The sequence below is a fragment of the Stomoxys calcitrans genome, chromosome 5 (genome assembly GCF_963082655.1).
Source record: "Stomoxys calcitrans chromosome 5, idStoCalc2.1, whole genome shotgun sequence".
NCBI lineage: Eukaryota > Metazoa > Arthropoda > Insecta > Diptera > Muscidae > Stomoxys > Stomoxys calcitrans.
This window is the reverse complement of record NC_081556.1, coordinates 112570384-112595120: the sequence shown is the minus strand read 5'-3', so window position 1 is coordinate 112595120 and position 24737 is coordinate 112570384. Positions and strand designations below refer to the sequence as shown.

Sequence of the window (24737 nt, the reverse complement as noted above, 5' to 3'; positions counted from 1 at the left end):
GCGCAAGATTTGGTTATAGGGCAGTTATTGGGATATTTTCTACTACTAGCTTCCACCAAAAAACACGAATAGCATATACATATGCCATTTCGACTTAGCAATCGAAAGTTTGATCTCTATGCCGTATATTTGATAATATACTAAAATTTGGCAAGAATTTGAATAGGAGTAATGTTAGTTTTTGTTGTTCTCTTGTATAAATTTTGCTACGTATTTGCTGTACTCTGCCCAGCATGGAAACTGGTCCAGATGTTGTAACAAAAATTAACAACAAAAAACTATAATTCCCCTTGCACAAAAATAAAATATTCACAATATTGGCCTTTCATAACCACCGCAAAGCGGTGACGGAAAACAATAGCCCACACCATACTCGTACATACGCAATTGAGACTGTAAAACAAACGGAAACTTAACTGCATTGTTACCATACATATGGTAATGCAAATATCGTGCTACTGAGTATGCATTGCAAAACGATCTCAGTTTCAGAAATGGAATTGCAATGCCCCACAACAAATGCATATCACTTTACTTCAGTTTGCTTTACTTTGTGCTACTCCACTTTTCAATGGTTCCCGGCTTCCGTATACGCTGTTTGCTGTTCTACTTTTTATTCAGATTTGCAATTCGTTTTTGTTGAGTTTTTTTTTTTGTTTTAATACTACTGCATATAGAGCTCACGTAAAAAAGTATGCAAGGCGTGAAGCTACATGAGTATTGAGGAAGGCAATCAAACATTTCAGTTCTAAGAAGAAGCTGTTTTAACCGGGAGACCTTAAACTGCTGCAGGGCAATTTTAGAAATGTTTTAGCATAGCAAGAAATAGAAACTTTACTCATATCTTGAAGATTAACAAAAATCCCTTTCAAAAGAAATGCTCATACATTCTTAAACTCATACATAAAACCAGAAAGGAAGTGCAAAAATCGGGTGGGGTCGACTGTATAATACCCTACACCTAACCAATAAGTACATTGTGGGAGCTATATCCAATTTTAAACCAATTTTGATGGACCTCGGCGGATGTTTTCAGATGGCTTATTAAACGAACCGTATCCCATTTCGAGCAAATATGTTCAAAATGTAATACCTATGGTTGAAGAATGACAACATCATTGCAAATTACCCAAAATCTGACGAACATATAAATGGGAGCTATATCTATACCTTTATTGTAATACTTCTCAAAATCGGACGAACACATATATGGGAGCTATATCTAAATCTGATCTGATAGGTAAACACTCCTCAGATATTGTGGAGTGTTGGCAGGATTATTCAATGAATGCCCTTGCAGTGAAAAAATGCCCTAGAAGCGAAAATCGGGCGATATACATATATGGCAGCTATATCTAAATCTGGATCGATTTCTATGAAATTCCCCGGTGAAATCGAGAGTCATAAGAAAATCCTTGCTGCCAAATTTCGAGAGAATCCGTTAACAAAAGAGCCCTTTATTGCAATATTTCTCAACATTGGATGAATATATATATGGGAGCTATATCTAAATCTGAACCGATTTTGAAAAAACTTTACATACATTGTGGAAGTCGTCGAGAAAACCATTGTACGAAGTTTTGGGAAGATTGGTCATTAAATGCGCTTGCAGTGGTTCTAGGAGTGAAAATCGGGCGATATATATATGAGAGCTATATCTAAATCTCGACCGATTTTCATGAAATTCACCAGTAACGTCGAGAGTCATAAGAAAGTCCTTCCAGCCAAATTTCGAGAGAATCGGTTGGCAAATGACCATTTAATTGCATTTCTACTAAAAATCGGACGAACATATATATGGGAGCTATATCCAAATCCGAACCGATTTTTTCCAATTTCAATAGGCTTCGTCTCTAGGCCGGAAAACACGCCTGTGAAGACCATCAGATGAAAACTGCGACCTGTACTTTGTACACAAATTAACATGGAAAGACGGACGTACAGACAGACACACGGACATAGAAAAATCGAATCAGAAAATGTGTCTGAGTCGGTCGGTATACTTATCAATGGGTATGGGGGAAACTACCCCTGAAAATATTTTCTCTTATGGTCTCGCCAGGATTCGAACCCAGGCGTTCAGCGTCATAGACCGACATGCTAACCTCTGCGCTACGGTGGCCTCGAATATACATATATGGGCAAAATTTCAAGCGGCTAGGCTTACACGTTCGACCCCTAAGGTGATTTCCGCAGACGGATGGACATGGCTAGATCAACTTAGAAGGTCATGACGATCGAAAATATATACATATATATATATATATATATATATATATATATATATATATATATATATATATATATGTATATATATATATATATATATATATATATATATATATATATATATATATATATATATATATATATATATATATATATATATATATATATATATATATATATATATATATATATATATATATATATATATATATATATATATATATATATATATATATATATATATATATATATATATATATATATATATATATATATATATATATATATATATATATATATATATATATATATATATATATATATATATATATATATATATATATATATATATATATATATATATATATATATATATATATATATATATATATATATATATATATATATATATTTTATAAGGTCCCACATAAATATCATCATACCCACCACCATGGGATAAGGGTATATTAATCTAGTCATTCCGTTTGTACCACCCCGAAATATTGATCTAAGACCCCATAAAGTAAATATATTCTTGATCGTCTCCACATTCTGAGTAGATCTAGCCATGTGAGTCCGTCCGTCCCTCCCTTCGTCTGTCGAAATCATGGTAGCGGTCGAACGCGTAAAGCTAGCCGCTTAAAATTTTGCATAGATACTTAGTATTAGGTGTAGGTCATTGGGGATTGCAAATGGGTCATATTGGTTGAGATTTGGATATAGCTCCCATATAAGCCGATCTCCCGATTCGATTTCTTGAGCCCTTATGAGCCTCAATTTTTGTCCAATTTTGCATATTGTGTTTTGTTATGACTTTAAAAAACTGTGCCAAATACGGTCGAAATCGGTCTGTAACCTGTTATAGCTCCCACATAAACCGATCTCCCGATTTGACTTCTTGAGCCCCTGAAAGCAACAATTTAGCTTAAATTTTGTTGGTAGTGTTCTGTTATGATTTCCAACAACTGATCCAAATACGGTCTACATCGGCCTATAACCTATAACTAAAAACTGTGCCAAGTACGGTCGAAATCGGTCTGTAACCTGTTATAGCTCCCATATAAACCGATCTTCCCTTTTGACTTTTTGAGCTCCTGGAAGCCGCAATTTTTGTCCGATTTGCGTGAAATCTTGGAAGTCGTGTTCTATTTTGACTTCTAACAAATGTGCCAAGTTATATTCAAATCGATCTATAACCTGATATAGCTTCGATGTAAAGCGATCTCCCGATTTGACTTATTGAGTCCCTGGAAGCCGCAATTTAGTGCGATTTAGCTAAACATTTTATCATAGTGTGCTGTTATGACTTCCAACAACTGTGCCAAGTACCGTTCAAATCGGTATATAATTTAATATAGCTGCCATATAAACCGATCTCTCGATTATCCTTGTTGGGTTCCTAGAAGCTTTAATTTTTGCTGGTTTGACCGAAGTTTAATATGTAGAATAAATTTAGTTAATACAAATTTTTAGCAGAATCCATTGAATACAGAATCCATCATTGGGCCCGGTCAAACTTTGCACGCTTTTACTTGTTTTTTATATCAATCGGAATGACTAGATTAGTGCACTTCCCATCCCATGGTGGTGGGTTCAAATAATGCCAAACGGATTGCTAATACGTGCCAACCTAGCGTATGAGTTATGTAAAAAACTTGTGTACACATTACTTATACAACAGGGGTGACAGCAGAGTAATAATAAACCAAGGCTTTTTGCTGCAGAAATCCCATGGAAGACTTTACTTTACTAGAAACGATAGACGAAGCCACTACCTGTAACATAAATGAAGCCACCCCTTCTAGAAATATGGGAGATTGCTCGAGTTCACCCGATACGATGGTCGACGCAGGTTTGGTAAACTTCACGATATGACCTCATACCACCTTCCCATAATTATAGAGCACCAAAGACCGAATGACTTCATAGCCTTTGAATGTAGAAGAAAGCGGACTGTTTAGACTCTCAGCGTAGAGAAGGTTTTCCGTTCAACAATAACGGCAGCAGCCCTCCGCTTCATTATGGCCGAGCGAATTTCTATCACTAGACCCCACTGCCTAATAGAAGCAGTGAAAAAAGCGGATGAACGTGAACTGCTTCGCCGAACCAATCCTGGCAAGAAGAGGATAAATGTACTTAACCAGGAGAATAGCAAGTTTGTCGGTGAACGCAAGCAGAAAAAATAGTTGTAGCGTATCGGAAGCTGCATTACAGTCGAATTTGCCCACAATTAAGTCACTCAACAACTCCCGAGTAATATATGAAAAGTAGCGCTAACTTTCAATGAAAATGCGATGCCAAACATGAAACGGCGTGCAGTCCATTATGGTAGACCATTTTCCGAGCACCCGGTGGACAAGGAAGCTCCCAGCCAACGAAGAACCACTGCTGTTTGGAGCCCCAGATATGGCCAAAGTCACAAGGAGGGCAATACCATCGAAGGCTATGGGCCCTGATGGCATATAAATGCTAATGCTCCCACATCTAGAAGAATTGGAAGTCAAATACCTGATGGGCACCATTAGACTAGACTAGATTAATATACCCTTATCCCATGGTGGTGGGTATGATGATATTTATGTGGGACCTTATAAAATATATATATATATATATATATATATATATATATATATATATATATATATATATATATATATATATATATATATATATATATATATATATATATTTTATAAGGTCCCACATAAATATCATCATACCCACCACCATGGGATAAGGGTATATTAATCTAGTCATTCCGTTTGTACCACCCCGAAATATTGATCTAAGACCCCATAAAGTAAATATATTCTTGATCGTCTCCACATTCTGAGTAGATCTAGCCATGTGAGTCCGTCCGTCCCTCCCTTCGTCTGTCGAAATCATGGTAGCGGTCGAACGCGTAAAGCTAGCCGCTTAAAATTTTGCATAGATACTTAGTATTAGGTGTAGGTCATTGGGGATTGCAAATGGGTCATATTGGTTGAGATTTGGATATAGCTCCCATATAAGCCGATCTCCCGATTCGATTTCTTGAGCCCTTATGAGCCTCAATTTTTGTCCAATTTTGCATATTGTGTTTTGTTATGACTTTAAAAAACTGTGCCAAATACGGTCGAAATCGGTCTGTAACCTGTTATAGCTCCCACATAAACCGATCTCCCGATTTGACTTCTTGAGCCCCTGAAAGCAACAATTTAGCTTAAATTTTGTTGGTAGTGTTCTGTTATGATTTCCAACAACTGATCCAAATACGGTCTACATCGGCCTATAACCTATAACTAAAAACTGTGCCAAGTACGGTCGAAATCGGTCTGTAACCTGTTATAGCTCCCATATAAACCGATCTTCCCTTTTGACTTTTTGAGCTCCTGGAAGCCGCAATTTTTGTCCGATTTGCGTGAAATCTTGGAAGTCGTGTTCTATTTTGACTTCTAACAAATGTGCCAAGTTATATTCAAATCGATCTATAACCTGATATAGCTTCGATGTAAAGCGATCTCCCGATTTGACTTATTGAGTCCCTGGAAGCCGCAATTTAGTGCGATTTAGCTAAACATTTTATCATAGTGTGCTGTTATGACTTCCAACAACTGTGCCAAGTACCGTTCAAATCGGTATATAATTTAATATAGCTGCCATATAAACCGATCTCTCGATTATCCTTGTTGGGTTCCTAGAAGCTTTAATTTTTGCTGGTTTGACCGAAGTTTAATATGTAGAATAAATTTAGTTAATACAAATTTTTAGCAGAATCCATTGAATACAGAATCCATCATTGGGCCCGGTCAAACTTTGCACGCTTTTACTTGTTTTTTATATCAATCGGAATGACTAGATTAGTGCACTTCCCATCCCATGGTGGTGGGTTCAAATAATGCCAAACGGATTGCTAATACGTGCCAACCTAGCGTATGAGTTATGTAAAAAACTTGTGTACACATTACTTATACAACAGGGGTGACAGCAGAGTAATAATAAACCAAGGCTTTTTGCTGCAGAAATCCCATGGAAGACTTTACTTTACTAGAAACGATAGACGAAGCCACTACCTGTAACATAAATGAAGCCACCCCTTCTAGAAATATGGGAGATTGCTCGAGTTCACCCGATACGATGGTCGACGCAGGTTTGGTAAACTTCACGATATGACCTCATACCACCTTCCCATAATTATAGAGCACCAAAGACCGAATGACTTCATAGCCTTTGAATGTAGAAGAAAGCGGACTGTTTAGACTCTCAGCGTAGAGAAGGTTTTCCGTTCAACAATAACGGCAGCAGCCCTCCGCTTCATTATGGCCGAGCGAATTTCTATCACTAGACCCCACTGCCTAATAGAAGCAGTGAAAAAAGCGGATGAACGTGAACTGCTTCGCCGAACCAATCCTGGCAAGAAGAGGATAAATGTACTTAACCAGGAGAATAGCAAGTTTGTCGGTGAACGCAAGCAGAAAAAATAGTTGTAGCGTATCGGAAGCTGCATTACAGTCGAATTTGCCCACAATTAAGTCACTCAACAACTCCCGAGTAATATATGAAAAGTAGCGCTAACTTTCAATGAAAATGCGATGCCAAACATGAAACGGCGTGCAGTCCATTATGGTAGACCATTTTCCGAGCACCCGGTGGACAAGGAAGCTCCCAGCCAACGAAGAACCACTGCTGTTTGGAGCCCCAGATATGGCCAAAGTCACAAGGAGGGCAATACCATCGAAGGCTATGGGCCCTGATGGCATATAAATGCTAATGCTCCCACATCTAGAAGAATTGGAAGTCAAATACCTGATGGGCACCATTAATCTATCTTTCACCCTAGTAATGCCTGAGTCGGTTGGTCCCTGTATTCAAAGACACTTGAGTCGCTAATTCTACCCGGTTTACATTCATCGCTACTTCCGGGAAGTTATCAGCATGGATTTTAGAAGATGCAAAGCACGACAACGACACTTACTACTATAACATATCTGTCACGGCCTGCACCAGAAAAGGTCCTGTGAACGAACCGTCCTCATGATCCTTGACCAAAGCAATTTATACGGGTGTTGACTACTCCTTTTAATGACATCATCGAGTGGGATTTTCCCAACTCGATGAGAAGGAAGATTCAGAATTATGAGGTCGCCAGTCATACGCGGAGTTTAGAGACATTTCGTCGAAGCCTGGTAGAGTTAAAGAGGGTTTCCCCAGGGGGGTGTTCTCCCCACACTACCTGTCACAACTTTTTCTACCTGGCGTAAAGATGAGAAGGACTAATCTGTCATAGCGAAAGGGAATAACATTAACAAGCGAATAAATATTTATTGTATTTCCAATGACGGGTGAAAATTTTCAGAAGTTTTAACTTGAGATTCCCTCCCACGAAAACATCAGTCACACTATTCACCCCCTGGACGAAAGAGGTTTTAATGAAGCTTGATGTTATAGTCGTTGGACATAGAATTCCGACTGTAAATCAACCTGAGGTCCGTAGGGGGCCTCTAAAGTGTCTTTTCTCGTCATCAGCTCAAGCAGCCGGCGATAAGGCAAGGAGCACAGCCAAAATCCTTAAAGTTTTGACAGGCAGCACTTGGGGTATGAACAAAGAGACATTATTAACAGCTTATAAAGCAACTGGATCACCATCTTAACGCCCCCACCTTCTCTCAGCATGTCAAGTTCCCTAAGCCTTACCGGTAGCGGTACGTTAGCAGCACAACCTCGAATATATACCTCAAAGGTTTGTGAATTTAGCATCACCTACAGACCTGCCTGTGTTGAGGATCTTAACGCCCCCACCTTCTCTCAGCATGTCAAGTTCCCTAAGCCTTACCGGTAGCGGTACGTTAGCAGCACAGCCTTGAATGTATACCTCAACAGTTTGTGAATTAGGCATCACCTACAGACCTGCCTGTGTTGTGGATCTTAACGCCCCCGTGATCCCTATGCAGGCCAATCACTATACCTTTCGAAGTTCCTTACGTGTAATCTTCTCCAGAGCTATCCATCATACAAGTGCTCTATATGTCAGCACTGGTCTCACAATGGCCGTTTACATCCAGTTTATGGTACGAAGGACACCGTAGAGTAGAGGTTAGCATGTCCGCCTATGACGCTGAAAGGTTGGATTCTAATCCTGACGAGAACATGAAAAAAAATTTCAGCTGTGGTTATCCCCAGAAGGCTGGGGGTTAGCCTTCTGAGACCCACCGCAGAGGCCTGAAGTGGGTCTCAGACTACCTGTGGCCAAAACCGTTTCGGGAGAGGTTGTTGCGGATGCACTTTGCCGGAAGGCAGATGCTGTGTTTGAGATGGATGTGGCCTCGGTTTTCACTGACGGCTTCAGGATGGAATCTGGGATGGGATTGGGGGTTTACTCGGAGACAATCGGCATCGGTATGTTAGTTAGACTGCAGAGGTCTGTGGCATGGATGCAGGAGTTATGCTGGGGAGGGTCTCATACTACCTGTCGCCTAGGCCAAGGTTCGAAGAGGTTTTTACGGATGGACGGACTCACATGGCTAGATCGACTCAGAATGTCGATTCGATCAAGAATGAATATACTTTATGGGGTTCTAGATCAATATTTCGAGGTGTTACCAACGGAATGACTAGATTAGTATACCATTTTCCCATGGCGATAATTTGTGAGGAACTATGCCACGGCTGGCAACATTTGTGAGGAACTATGCCATTTGAAAAAACGATATGGCAGCTTTGTAAAAACTTCTCCCCAAAGCTGTGTGGCACTGCAGAACGCCATTCGAACTAGGTTATAAATAAAAACTTGAGCTTAAAACTTGTATAGGACAGCACTCATTGATATGTTAGAAGTTTGCTCCTGTTCCCTAATGGAATGTTCATGGGCAAATACCTACTGAACAACCTTCTGCAGGAGTTGAGGGCGCAACTCGCCTTTCGGCACCTTTCCTCCGTGTTCCTTTTTCAGGACAGTTTCGAATCGAGAACTATGCCTAGGTATTACGTCCCCCCTTGACAATTGCAGAATGGTCCATTTCAAAGAAGGGAGTTTGAACTCGGGTATCTTGTAACTCCAAAAAAAACAGCTCCAGCTCCGTCTACCTTAAGTTAAACCTCAACACATTTCTTGTAGCCTATCTCTAAAGCTAATCATCGACAGATGGATCAATCTAAGCTAGAGGACAGAGTGGGCCTGGGCGTGTACATTGAAAACCCAGGGACTGACATCTGTTTAAGACTGTCTGACCATAATGCGGTCCTGCAGGCGGAGATCCGGGCGATCACGGAATGCGTGAAGTGGTGTGGTGCTAACGCGAGGACGTTGACTGTGAACATCTTTACCGACAGTAATATTGCCATAAGGGCAATAACAACCAGTAGGGTAAGGTCACGAACAGTCTTGCAGTGTAAGAAGGAGATTAACGCCTTCTCTTAGGATGGCAAAATCCGCATCGTTTGGGTGACGGGCCAAAACGGAGTAAGGGGAACTGAAAGGGCTGACGATTTGGTGGTAAAGGCCAGAGGACTGCCATCAATAAACTTGGTTAACCCGAAGACTTTCGAGTCGATGCAGTCCGAGTTAAGGGAGTGGGCGACGAATGCTCATGCAACATTGTGGAACAGCGAAACGGTCGGTAGGACGGCAAAAATTCTATGGGGGGATCCAGATCGTGAGAAGACGAGGCTATTACTGAAAGGAAGCAAGAAGGAGGTCAGTATATCTATTGGTATCATAACGGGACACATAGGACTACAAGCTCACTCATGTAAAATCAGTGCGGCAAATGATAGCATGTGTAGGGCATGCGGGGAAAATGATGAGATGTTGAAGCATTTCCTTTGTCATTGCCCGGCTTTCGCGTCCAACAGACACCGGTACTTAGGGGGAGACACAATATCAGACATGCACCAACTAAGTCCTAGTTAAGGGAGTGGGCGATGAATGCGCATGCTACCCTGTGGAACAGCGAAACGGTCGGTAGGACGGCAAAAATCCTATGGGGCGATCCATATCGTGAGAAGACGAGGCTATTACTGAAAGGAAGCAAGAAGGAGGTCAGTATAGCTATTGGTATCATAACGGGACACATAGGACTATAAGCTCACTTATGTAAAATCAGTGCGGCAAATGATAGCATGTGTAGGGCATGCAGGGAAAATGATGAGATGTTAAAGCATTTCCTTTGTCATTGCCCGGCTTTCGCGTGCAACAGACACCGGTACTTAGGTGGACCCACAATATCAGACATGAACCAACTTAGGGGAGTGTCATGGAAAACAATTAATGATTTTGTAAGTAGCACGGAATTCCTTAAAATGTTCTTTTTAGAGGTTACTTTATAGTTTTTAGAGCGCACAACAGGCCGATTACTGGCTTAGGTGTATGTCCATAGTGGCATGGGGCGGATTTATATCTGTACCCTCTTTTCAATCTTACCTAACCTAACCTAATCGTCGACAGAAATCTGCTTCGAATTAATAGGACGACGTCTTTCGCATATGCGATAAGTTTCACGCCATCTGCGTTGAGATCCAATTGGAATTCGTATATCAGCAGGTTCCAGAGAAATCCCCTCCTTGAAGCATTCGCCTTATCATCCACCTTCTAGACCACACTTTATCCCAAGTCTGCATTAATAATTCTGCCGCGAAGCGAGAAGCTCAGGTGAATCTGGTGTTTGGTCCAAGGCGACGACTGTCGACCCTATCTCCAAGTGGTTGAATGCCTGCTCAATATCGAGGAAGGCCGCCATCGTGTATTCCTTCTGTAGGATTGACATCGCGACTTCTCGTACCTCTTCACAGAATATATGAATGCATATACTTTATAGGGTCCCACATCAATACTTCGAGGGCTAACAAAAAGAATAACTGGAATAACATACACCCGATCCTATGGTGGTGGGTATAAAAATGAAATTCTGAATTGAATTTTTGACAAAATTGCTATAAAAAGGAAATTTGGAGACAAAAAAATTTTGTCCACATTTCCAAAAAAAATAAAAATTTTTAAATTAAATGCAGTCAAGTTAAACATTTAATAACATCTTATTTATATGGGGATTGAATTTTTCTTGTTTTTTACGACTATAAAATTAATGGATTTTTTTTTGTGGCATGCAACCACCAAAAAGTGAAAATTTAATGTTTGAGCTTTTCAACGCTGGTATTCGCGAAAGACACATGACTAAATTACAAATTAGATTCACATACAAATATTATTAACTTTCACGTACATACCTGGCAAACGTCTCCTGGGTAATTTCTTCATGTCAACGTAGTACGCTCAGATATGTCTGAAAGCCATGATATGTGATATGCATAGAAATGAAAATATTTAGAATGCTATTAATATGCAAAGATGTATGTATTTGTCTCCTTGTTTATTCACATATGACTAGTTGAAGTGCAAAATGTCGCAACAGTATTTTTTAACAGACAAGCGAACATCTTATAAGGGAACAGCGGAGAAAATCCCCCCATAATTTTATATGTCTGAAAATTACTTTAAATATTTTCCTACTTTGATGCTGACATATTCTTTATTGCTTTACAGATATTGGGCTGTAACAAACATCGACTATATGCACTCACGGACAAGTAAACGTGTTTTTCTTATGATATTTTTCGTCTGGACTGCCGCCGTCATAGTATCACTGGCTCCCCAATTTGGATGGAAAGATCCAGATTATTTGCAACGCATTGAACAGCAAAAATGCATGGTCTCTCAGGATGTTTCGTATCAGGTAAGCATAAATTTAAATTTCCCAAATAATAAAACTACAACTTCCAACAGATGAACAGAATATTGTGTATCATGGAAGTAGTGTAATTGTCGCAGAAAAAAGTCTGCCATTACACGAAAACACATGCATTGGAAAAAGTACCAAAATTTCAAAATCGGCACTTTTTAGTAAACAGTCTGTAGAGGCTACATACGCTGTTTGGTGCAAAAATTTGCTCGTTTTCGCTGATAACACTGGAAAGACTGATTGACCTGATGGTGAGAGGGAGACAGACACCGGAAAACTTGAGTGGTGCTCAGCACGCCTGCTTCAAAGACAGGTCTGTGGAGACGGCCCTTCACGAGGTGGCACAGGAGGTCGAGACGTCTCTCCGACAGAAGGTCTACACTTTGGCGCCCTTCTTGGATATTGGAGTTATGTGGAGATAAGATTGATAGTCGCCGCACTGGACAGCACGGGGATTCACTCCATAATCTCCCAGTGGACCAATAATATGCTTTATAGCTGGATTACTAATGCGATTATTAATGCGAATGGGTGACCAGAGGAACGGCCAAGGAGGGGTGTTCTCGCCAATACTATGGAACCTTGTGATTAATGAGATCCTGTTGGATCTCGGTGGGGATAGCTCGAGAATATTCGCATGTGCGAACGACGTCGTGCTGCTGGTCCAAGGCAGGTTTCTGCCGACCGAGATCACTGAGGAGATTGTCGCAATGGGCTACCAGAAATGCGTAGAGGACCAACCCAAGGAAGACGGAGCTGATGCTCTTCTCGCATAGATATAACATACCGGGGTTTAGACTCCCAACCTTGGGCGGGATCAACCGAGATCACTGAGGAGATTGCCGCGATGGGCTACCAGAAATGCGTTGAGGACCAACTCAAGGAAGACGGAGCTGGTGCTCTTCTCGCATAGATATAACATACCGGGGTTTAGACTCCCAACCTTGGGCGGGATCAACCGAGATCACTGAGGAGATTGTCGCGATGGGCTACCAGAAATGCGTTGAGGACCAACCCAAGGAAGACGGAGCTGGTGCTCTTCTCGCATAGATATAACATACCGGGGTTTAGACACCCAACCTTAAGCGGGATCAATCTGCGTCTATCGAAGCAAGCGAAGTAGCTAGGCCTAGTCCTCGATTCGAAACTGTCCTGGAAGAGGAACACCGAGGAAAGAAGCTGTAAAGCACTGTGCGCTTTTAATTCCTGCAGGATGATGTTCGATAGTAAATGGGGGTAACTTCCATGAAGATTTATTGGATGGTGGTGGAATGCCGTAGAGAAAGGGGACGCGTTCGAGGGAGTTCGAGAAGGTCCAGAGACTGGTCTGGAGGCGATGCTGGATATGCAGCCAATTGGCGCGATCCTGGCAACACAGTTCCGGCCCTGGCGGAACTGCGTCGCGCTTTGGCTGAAGGACGCGTTCGAGGGAGTTTGAGAAGGTCCAGAGACTGGCCGGGAGGCGATGCTGGATATGCAGCCAATTGGCGCGATCCTGGCAACTCAGTTCCGGCCCTGGCGGAACTGCGTCGCGCTTTGGCTGAGGGAGCTTGGCATGCTCCAGGAGGACGGTTGCGCCCGCAGTTCTATTCTGGGTGTTATGGATGCGAAGGATAGATTGAGGAGGTCTCCAACTCCCTGGCGCCAGTGCCGACTGGAGTAAGGGCATTCGCGATTCGCGGGATGAATGGAGAGCGAATACTGTACTGGAGGAGAATGAGACCTCGATCTACACCGATGGAACCAGGGTCTGGATTGGGGGTCTACTCTGACGCACTCAATATCGGTATGTCTCCGAGACTGCCGGACAAGTGTACGGCCTTTTAGACAGAGGTCTGTGCCATCACAGTAGCCGCAAGAGAAATTTGGGTAGGGACTTGCAAATGCAAATTTACCCATGAACATTCCACTAAGGAATTGGGGCAAATTACTCACATATCACTGAATGCTTTTCGATTCGAATTTTAAGCCCAATGATAAGGGGCCTCCTTTTTATAGGCAAGTCTGAATAGCATGCTGCAGTGCGACACCTCCTTGGGGAGAAGTTTTAACTTGGCCTAAGACCTCACAAATGTCTCCAGCACTAGGAACATTTTTCTGAGGTTCTCGCCAGGATTCGAACCTAGGCGATCAGCGTCATAGGCGGATATGCTAACCTCTGCGCTACGATGGCTAGGGATTTACCGCCCTAAAAACTCAGGATTTATTATGGCGGCGCTCAAGGCCTTGAGGTTGAGGATGGTGAGGTCGAGGATGGTGAGGTCGAGGATGGTGAGGTCGAGGATGGTGAGGTCGAGGATGGTGAGGTCGAGGATGGTGAGGTCGAGGATGGTGAGGTCGAGGATGGTGAGGTCGAGGATGGTGAGTTCGAGATGCGAGGCGGATTGCTTGGAGTCACTGAATAGGCTCTGGTTCCACGATGTGACGCTGACATAGATTCCTGGACATGGAGGGGATTCGAGGAAATGAGGAATAGACGAGTGTGCCAGGAGGGGTTCGTCTGCGTTGGGCGGACCAGCCATTTGTCGAGCTACTGAACACAGTAGAGGGAATGGCCAGGGCGGCGTCGGTGGCAAAATGGAACTCGGTGGATGGTTGCCGAACTGCAAAGGCCCTATGGTCTGTCATCGACCGGAGGAGGATGAGGAAATTGCTGACGCTCGAAAAGAGGTCGATGAGTACCTTAATAGGGGTCATAACCGGGCACTGTGCCATAGACCGCATGGCGCTGCGCATGGGAATTCCGCACATTGAATTCTGCAGGGATGTCGCGATGAAGATGAGGAGGAGATTATCGAGCACTTGCTGTGCTCATGTCCTGGTCTGCAGAGACTTAGGCTCTGCTTTCTGGGGAGCCATTTCTTATGTCATCTGGATGAACTTACGAATGTTCCTCTGGTAGGACATGATGGTTCCGATGGGGGGGTGCTATAAAATCCGGCGTAGGTACATTCGTGCTTGCGTGGGGCTGGGCGTTCGTCACCCCCGCTCGGCTTCTCCATTCCTCCTGTTTTTCAATTATCCGTGTATAACCTCTAGTCCGAGGTCTACCACAATGGGCCAAACTGGCCTCAGAGTGAACTCATCGTTGGTGGGCAACCCACTCAACCTAACCTAAGTGGACATACGAAGTGAAAAAAATTTAATCACAAATGGGGGGTGTGAGCTTTGCGCTTTGAGAATTCGAATCATTTCAGCTATATCGGGTAATAAATAAAGCTTTTATGGCCTTCAGACCCTTTATCGGGAGATCGGTCTATATAACAGCTATATCTAAATATAGTCCGATCTGAACCATATTTGGTTCCTATGTTAGGTGGTGTAAAGCTACTCAATGTTTCAAATTTCAGCGAAATCGGTTAAAAAATAAAGCTTTTATGGGCTTTAGACCCTTTATCTGGAGATCGGTCTATATGGCAGCTATACCTAAATATAGTCCGATTTGATCCATATTTAAGTCAGATATCAGGAGGCTTAAGAATTTTCAAATTTCAGCGAAATCGGGTTATAAATAAAGCTTTTATGGGCTTAAAATTTCAGCGATATTGGTTAAAAAATAAAGTTTTTGTGGGTTTCAGACCCCTTATCGGCATATCGGTCTATATGTCAGCTATATCTAAATATAGTCCGATATGGACCATATTTGAGTCCTATGCTAGGACGCGTTAAGCTATTCAATATTTCAAATTTCAGCGAAATCGGTTAAAAAATAAAGTTTTTGTGGGCTTTAGACCCTTTATCTGGAGATCGGTCTATATGGCAGCTATATCTTAATATAGTCCGATCTGAACCATATTTGGGTCCTATGTTAGGAGGTGTAAAGCTACTCAATGTTTCAAATTTCAGCGAATTCGGTTAAAAAATAAAGCTTTTATGGGCTTTAGACCCTTTATCTGGAGATCGGTCTATATGGCAGCTATACCTAAATATAGTCCGATTTGATCCATATTTAGGTCAGATATCAGGAGGCTTAAGATAACCCTCTGTTTCAAATTTCAGCGGAATCGGGTTATAAATAAAGCTTTTATGGCCTTCAGACCCTTAATCGGGAGATCGGTCTATATAGCAGCTATATCCAAACATGGTCCGATTTGGCCCGTTTAAGAACTTAACCAGCGTGCATTAAAAAGACGTATCTGTGCCAAATTTCAACTCAATATCTAAATTTTTGAAGGCTTTAGAGTGATTACAACAGACGGACGGACAGACGGATAGACGGACAGACACACGGGCATCTCTAAATCGTCTTAGAATTTTACGACGATCCGAAATACATATACTTTGTAGAGTCGGAAATGGATTTTTCTCTCTGTTACCAAACGGAATGACTAAATGAATATACCCCCTATCCTACGGTGGTGGGTATAAAAACGCAAAAGCAGAAAATGGTGACTTCTTTTTCAATTACCCCACAAAGATAACTTTTCAAACACCAACACATGAGTTTCCTGTATTGACCTCCGCTTCCATAATACGTTTAGCTTTCCTTCTGAATAATTTTTTGTATTCCTCAACGTTGTTAAAAGATAGCTCATAACATCATCTCGACCTGCATGTTGTCCAAAATACAACAAAGCCTATGAACTAATAACCCAATAGGCCTAATCTCTGGACTCAATTGAGCCCAATTTGTACAACATGCTATGCAGAACTATCATCTGTAAAGAAATATCGTATGTAGCCTTAATAAAACAAACATCAGTGAATACAGTTTGGTTTGTAAATGTATGGGCCAATACGCATTTCAAAAGTCATTTCTCAATAAACCATTAGATGAACGTACAACAAAGATAATACAGGATATGACCACACAAACTCTATATGTGTTCAAAAAATCGATTAAAAATGCCTAATGCTAAATTTCACTTATTTACCCATTCGCTTACTCTTTCAATCATATACTCCCCCCACACACACACACACCACATGCCAGTTTGATTTTTTTCCCCTAGCAAATGTCAATTTTTGTTCCAATACTAACTAAATTCATTTGTCTTGTTTCGCCCCACAGGTCTTCGCCACTTGTTGCACGTTCTATGTGCCTTTGCTGGTCATATTGGTTTTGTACTGGAAAATCTATCAGACCGCACGAAAACGCATACACCGGCGCCGTCCCAAGCCCATCGATGTTACCGGCAATAATAATCAGGTATGTTGTACTCCTATCTAGCATGTCATATTGATATGGCCTTAACAATCCAGCATTAGCTATGCACAAAGCCCCATTGTTATGTGGGGAAACAAAACAAAACAAAAAGAGCCACAAGGTCTGTTGGCCATTCCCTGTTGCTGTTTGGTATTGCGCCAGCATGACCTTTGTGTTCAAGTTGAACATTTGTTTGGACATTTTTTGTTTTTTTTTTTTTTTGTTTTGTGTCCTTAAGGCTATAAATAGTACAGTGGATTATGCAAAATGTCAATGTGAGTTTGTGAAAGCACTTAGATTGACAATATACAGCTGCAATTAAGGGGGAACATGTTTTCTAAGAATAAAGTTTGTAACCATCACTTACTGAAAATATCGATTCAAGACCTATGTTATTTTCTTGTCGTATAAAAGTCAAGGTGAAGAACTTTAGTTATTTGTTTGTTCTAGAGAATGTAGTTTGGGCTATCCCAGCTTGGGCTATCGGTAGCATGCCCACCTATGATGGTAAGCGCGAGAATATCATACAACAAGTAAAAGCGTGCCAAGTTCGGCCGGCCGAATCTTATATACCCTCGACCATGTCGAGTTCTTTTCCCGGCATCTCTTCTTAGGCAAAAAGGATATAAGAAAAGATTTGCTCTGCTAATAGAGCGATATTAAGATATGATCCGGTTTGGACCACAATTAAATTATTGTATATGTTGGAGACCTGTGTAAAATGTCAGCCAATTCGAATAAGAATTGCACCCTTTGGGGGCTCAAGAAGTAAAATAGAGAGATCGATTTATATGGGAGCTGTATCGGGCTATAGACCGATTCAGACCATAATAAACACGTATGTTAATGGTCATGAGAGAATCCGTCGTACAAAATTTCAGGCAAATCGGATAATAATTGCGACCTCTAGAGGCTCAAGAAGTCAAAATCCCAGATCGGTTTATATGGCAGCTATATCAGGTTATGAACCGATTTGAACCTTATTTGACACAGTTGTTGAAAGTCATACTAAAATACGTTATGCAGAATTTCAGCCAAATCGGATATTAATTGCGCCCTCTAGAAGCTCAAGAAGTCAAAACCTAAGATCGGTTTATATGACAGCTACATCAGGTTATGGACCGATTTGAACCATACTTGGCACAGTTGTTGCATATCATATCAGAACATGTCGTGTAAAATTTTATTCTAATCGGATAAGAATTGCGCACTCCAGAGGCTCAAGAAGTCAAGACCCAAGATTGGTTTATATGGCAGCTATATCAGGTTATGGACCGATTTGAACCATACTTGGCACCGTTGTTGGCTATCAAAACAAAATACTTCGTGCAAAAGTTCATTCAAATCGGATAAGAATTGCGCCCTCTAGAAGCTCAAGAAGTCAAGACCCAAGATCGGTTTATATGAAAGCTATATCAGGTTATGGACCGATTTGAACCATACTTAGCACAGTTGTTGGACATCAAAACAAAATACTTCGTGCAAAAGTTCATTCAAATCGGATAAGAATTGCGCTCTCTAGAGGCTCAAGAAGTCAAGACCCAAGATCGATTTATATGAGATCTCTATCAGGTTATGGACCGATTTGAACCATACTTGGCACAGTTGTTGGATATCATAACAAAACACGTCGTTCAAAATTTCATTACAATCGGATAAGAATTGCGCACTCTAGAGGCTCAAGAAGTCAAGACCCAAGATCGGTTTATATGGTAGCTATATCAAAACATGGACCGATATGGCCCATTTACAATACCGACCGACCTACACTAATAAGAAGTATTTGTGCAAAATTTCAAGCGGTTAGCTTTACTCCTTCGGAAATTAGCGTGCTTTCGAATGACAGACGGACGGACAGACGGACGGACATGGCTAGATCGACATAAAATGTCGCGACGATCAAGAATATATATACTTTAGACGAATATTTCGACGAATATTTCGAGTAGTTACAAACAGATTGACGAAATTAGTATACCCCTATACTAATTTCGTCAATCCCCTATCCTATGGTCGAGGGTATAAAAAAAGTTTCTGTGGTGGTTATCCCCTTCTAAGGACGACGACCTTTGTGAGGTACTATGCCATGTGAAAACTTTTCCCCAAAGAGGTGTCGCACTGCAGCACGCCTTTCGGACTCTTCTTTGAAAAGGAGGTCCCTTATCCATTGAGCTTAAAACTATGGCGCTGAAGTTCCTGGGTTCGAATCCTTACGAAAACATCTTAAAACTTTTCAGCGGTGATTATCCCCTCCTGGCTGCTGGCGACATTTGTGAGGTACTGTACCATTTGGTATGGCAGTCATGTCAAAACTTCTTTACAAAGAGATGTCACACTGCGGCACGCCGTTCGGACACGGCTGTAAAAATGAGGCACCTTATCATTGAGCCTAAACTTGAATCGGAAAGCACTTAGTGATATGTGAGAAGTTTGCATATTAGGTTTTAGACCGATTTGAACCACACTTGGCACGATTGTTGAAAGTCACAACAAAACACTCCGTACACAATTTCAGCCAACTCGGGTAACAATTGTTGCTTCCAGTGACTCAAGATGTCATATAAAAAGATAAGTTTATTTGGGACCGTTTTGAACCGTACTTAGCATGGAAGTTGGTAGTCATAAAGAAACGCTCCGGGCCAAATTTGAGGCAAATCGGATAACAATTTCAGCTTCCAGGGGTTCAAGATATAAAATCGGGAATTATGTTTATATGAGAGTTTTATCAGGCTATTGACCGATTTGTACAGTACTTGGCACAGTGTTTAGAAGCCGCAACAGAGTACCCTGTGCAAAGCCAAATCGGATAACAATCGTGGCTTCCAGGGGTATTAAAAGTGAAATTGGCTTCCAGGGGCTCAAGATATAAAATAGGGAAATGTGTTTATATGAGAGTTTTATCAGACTATTAACCGATTTGGACCGTACTTTGGAAGCCCCAACAGAGTACACTGTGCAAAGTTTCAGCCAAATCGGATAACAATCGTGGCTTCCGGGGGGTATTAGAAGTCAATTTGGGAGATCGGTTTATGTAGGAGCTATATCCAAATATGGAGGCCAGCGTAGCGCAGAGGTTACCAGAGGTTAGCCTATGACGCTGAACGTCTGGGTTCGAACCCTGGCGAGACTATCAGAAAAAATTTTCTGCGGTGGTTTTCCCCTCCTAATGCTGTGAGGAGGTACTATGCCATGTAAAACTTCTCTCTAAAGAGGTGTCGCACTGCGGCACACCGTTCGGACTCGGCCATAAAAAGAAGGGTCCCTTATCATTGAGCTTAAATTTGAATCAGACTGCACTCATTGATATGTGAGAAGTTTGCCCCTGTTCCTTAGTGGAATGTTCATGGGCAAAATTTGCACAAATTTGCATTTCTATCCAAATATGTACCCACACATCTCATTTGCAATCTGTAACGAACTTCTCCTTTCCCGATAAGATCTTAGCCATGAGCCGGATCTTATAAAAAGATTCCAAACATTCTATCACTCACCTCGTCCTCACTGTCCTTGGATCCAAGGCTACATTCTGTCCACATAAATTTGGAGTTTTGGAGGCGGTTAACCCTTTATTGCAAATGCAATTTTTGCCCAGGAACATTCCACTAACGAACAGGGGCAAACTTCTTACATATCAATGAGTGCAGTCCGATTTAAGTTTTAAGCTCAATGATAAGGGGCCTCCTTTTTGTAGCCGAGTCCAAACGGCGTGCCGCAGTGCGACACCTCTTTGGAGTGAAGTTTTACATGGCATAGTACCTCAAAAATGTTGCCAGCATTAAGAGGTTAACCCTTTATTAGGATTTTATTTTCGGCTATGGTAATTTCACATTCGGTTGCCTAAAAGAATTCATCCGGCAACCTCAGGGACATATGAATGTACCTACATCGGGTATCTCGACGTAGTCCTCCATTCCCATTCCTGACTCCATCTTGGAGTTATCAGTGAAGACCGATTTCTTCAAAGACAGCTTTTCTGCTATTCAGCTAGAGCGAATCCTGAAGATCCTACTGATGGTGGTCAGATAGTTTGAAACCTTACTCACTTTACCCTCCTCATCTCATCAAATGCAAATTTGTTTATGAACATTCCATTAAGGAACAGGGGCAAGGTTCTCCAAAACCCTTCGCACTACAACATTATTCAAAATGGAACTGCGGCCATATCCTTTTGCTACAGCATGCTGAGCTTCCTTGACAACATATGCTTTATGACTTGGTAAGGGCGTTTTATCTTGTAATAGAGATGGTTCACGTGAGAACTGTGGAAACAGCCGGTAGCAGCTCTTAGGACAATATTCTGGCAGTTCAGAATCGTTTATCACTGCATGTCCCTCAACTGGCGTGCCCACAATGACAATGTTTACCACTAATCGTTTAACTATCAATAAGCTATCAAGCCCTATAAGCTACCAGTCTCACTCACAACTGGCCGTTTAAAGGTAAAATCCACAAATTCGACATAGGACCGTGGAACATATTTGAAATTCACGTTCCGAAAACGTGCTATCTAAACCCTTTGACAGGTCGAGATCTAGGATGGTAGGAAAACACCCTACTAAGGGAACTCCCTATTACAATTTACGGGGCTTCAATTTCTTATCCCATATACCACATAAGTCTGGCAACCTTACAAGAAATTCGTCTTTAATATTTCAGTCACTGGTAAGATGTGGTAACGATGTTCCCATTTACCGCAAGGCTCATCACATCGAAAGTTTTCGTTATATCAGAAGCCACAAATACGATCCGATGGCACATCTTGATTTTAAAAGCAGTCGTCTTGCCACCTAATTTACACAATCCATGACTTAGAAATCCTCCAAGAAAGTTTGGTAAAAGTATAGTTTCAAGGGTCAAATCCATTACTGGCTTTAGTAGCGAGATCGCTCCGCCCATTTTCTAAACTTCGGTAACTATGACAGTGCCCACGGACAGGTGTTGAAGCCCATTATGCTGTACTTGGCTTCCGGTACATCCGCTTCGGGCGATTTGTCGCTGCGGATAATGTTTGTACCGCTGTGAACGTGGTCGGTTATAGTCTCGTAGGCCGTGTATGCGACGAATGGCTTTCATTTTCACCTCATCATCTTCTGGATGCGTATTACATCCTATACAGCGGGAGACTGCTACATTCCTGCAAATTGCAAATTTTCCCATGAACATTCCATTAAGGAACAGGGGCAAATTTCTGACATCAATGAGTGCTGTCCGAACTGTAAGATCAATCAATTATGACGAGCCGCAGTGCTCGACACCTCTATGGGGAGAAGTTTTTACATGGCATAGTCACAAATATCGCCAGTATTAGGAGGGGATAATTTCCGCTACAGGCGGACATAATAGCCCCTGGCCTCTATGATGTCTCGAAATTTCACCCTTAGCTACACGTACTTATGAGGAGGATGCCAGAACACTGAAGTGGTGTTTGGTGTATTCTTTGAAGCCATTCCCATCGGCTTACATTTGACGGATCCATAGCCCGCTATCGTATATCTATCGTCAAAACCTCAAGTTTGCTGATTTGTAGAGCAATGTATCGAAGTTGTACAAACAGTTAACCTGCGCCACTGTTTCCCAGTTATAAATTTAGTTTTTATGTTGATGAAATTTGGAAAATGAATGCTCACCCTAGGGTAGATAGATGATAAGGATGATGACGTTTTAATATTGATGAGTAAATGAATGATAAATTGCTACAGCGTTCGTTTGTTAAGTGTTTACATGATAAACAAACCTTTTTTCCCCCTTTTAGATTTTGATTATTCCCAGCATATGGACGGACCTCTGACACACCGACAAGCAAAACAAACAGGCACACAAAGAGCCATACACTCTCTCCCCCAAAACACGCCAGTGTTGTGTTTCTAACATTTCATACCTGTAAGTCATTTATTATCGACTTCACTGCATGACGATACCTTTGCCAGCCAAAGGCAATTCTCTTTTTTGTGTCGGTTGTTTCATTTCGTTTCGTCGTTTTTGCACTTTTAAATGCCAAACATCGTTAAATTGATGGATGAATGTGTTAACATGTTGGTAATTGAAAAAGGCAATATCTACGAGTATCCTGACAACCTACCTATACGATATGAACCTAACAACAATCGCCTACCACACTCAACCAGGCAGTGGGCCACACCCAAAACTGGTAGTTAATATCATTGTCAGGGTGTAGTGCGTAAAAATCAGACACTAGGTATGTAGGTGGCGAAAAAAAAAGCTAAAACCCCCTTTGTGGGGTTAGAGATAACCCAACATTGGCCTGATGTAGACCAATGGCAGCAACCACCATTACAGAGTGATGGCTTGACCATATGTCTGATCAGACAAATGGACCAACCGAAGGATGACTCGCTTAGATGGTCTACTCAAGGGGGGCAGGGGAATGGTAAATGAATAAACAGTTTAGTCCTGCCACATTGTTTGAGGACTGTATGGCGAATATTCACTGAACTGGGCACAAGTGTTGATGAAACCATTAAAATTAAGTAAAACCACAAATCCACAATGCGTACACAGTGGGGGGCATAAATGAAACAATTAAAGAAAACTTATAATGGCCACAAAGAGAATATCTCCTAGAAATTTTTCCTGCAAAGAAAATTTTGTGAAAATTTTATCTCTAGAGAAAATTTCATGGAAATTTTGTCTTTAGAGAAAATTTCATGGATATTTTGTCTTTAGAGAAAATTTCATGGAAATTTTGTCTTTAGAGAAAATTTCATGGAAATTTTGTCTTCAGAGAAAATTTCATGGAAATTTTGTCTTTAGAGAAAATTTCATGGAAATTTTGTCTTCAGAGAAAATTTCATGGAAATTTTGTCTTTAGAGAAAATTTCATGGAAATTTTGTCTTTAGAGAAAATTTCATGGAAATTGTGTCTTTAGAGAAAATTTCATGGAAACTGTGTCTTTAGAGAAAATTTTATGGACAACAGCTAGCCAGAGTGTCCTAGTACTACGACATTCATTCTTGCCACCGCTTCCTTATGGGCGATCTCTTCTACTATATTCTGTAGTTTGACAAAGGCACGTGTGCAAGACCCGCCATAGGTCGGAGGAGGGTCGTCTCCTGGCATCAGCGATGCTGCCAATACAACGTCACGAGCCAGGAGTCCGTTCAGGGCTCCCAAACACTCCGCCACGCACTTCGACATCATTGTGCTTGAATCAAAGGCTTTGAGTGCCGCCATGCTATCCACATATATCCTGATGTCGAAGGTGGCCGGTTTATCCTCCGGATCTCCTCTGCCTGAAAGACCGTGCACTCATTCAGTATTCTAACTGACCCCAAGGCCCCTTTCCTGACTGCATCCTGAATGTGCCAGTGAAACCGTCTCGCACTCCCCCTCCAGAGAAAGCGATTCCGGAACAACCTCCTCCGAATCGGTCTCGGCGGCAGGTTATCTCAGACCCTCCTCATCCTACCTTCTGCGTCCACGGCCTATAGAAAGAATCAGTAGCCGTGATCGCCTTCCCTATCATGCTAAATTCCCTCAGCTTTATTCCTTACCAAATTCCTTTCTCACAGCCCAAAGTTATTCCTCAACAGGTTATAAACTCAGCATCACCTCCAGACCCGCATGTGATGTGGATCTTAATGCCACCGTCATCCTGACGAAAGCCGGTGTCTGTATCTTGCGAAGTTCC

At 41.6% G+C, this 24737-nt stretch overlaps 1 protein-coding gene across 1 annotated transcript in view; it reads left to right on the top strand.

Moving 5' to 3' along the window:
- LOC106092157 (5-hydroxytryptamine receptor 2A) overlaps positions 1-24737 on the top strand; it is a 490553-nt gene that overhangs the window by 143389 nt on the left and 322427 nt on the right. The window contains exons 2-3 of the mRNA XM_059370043.1: positions 11747-11936; positions 16954-17091. Coding sequence (XP_059226026.1) covers positions 11775-11936; positions 16954-17091 — 300 coding nt within the window. The 5' untranslated portion in view covers positions 11747-11774. The remainder of the gene's footprint in view (positions 1-11746; positions 11937-16953; positions 17092-24737) is intronic.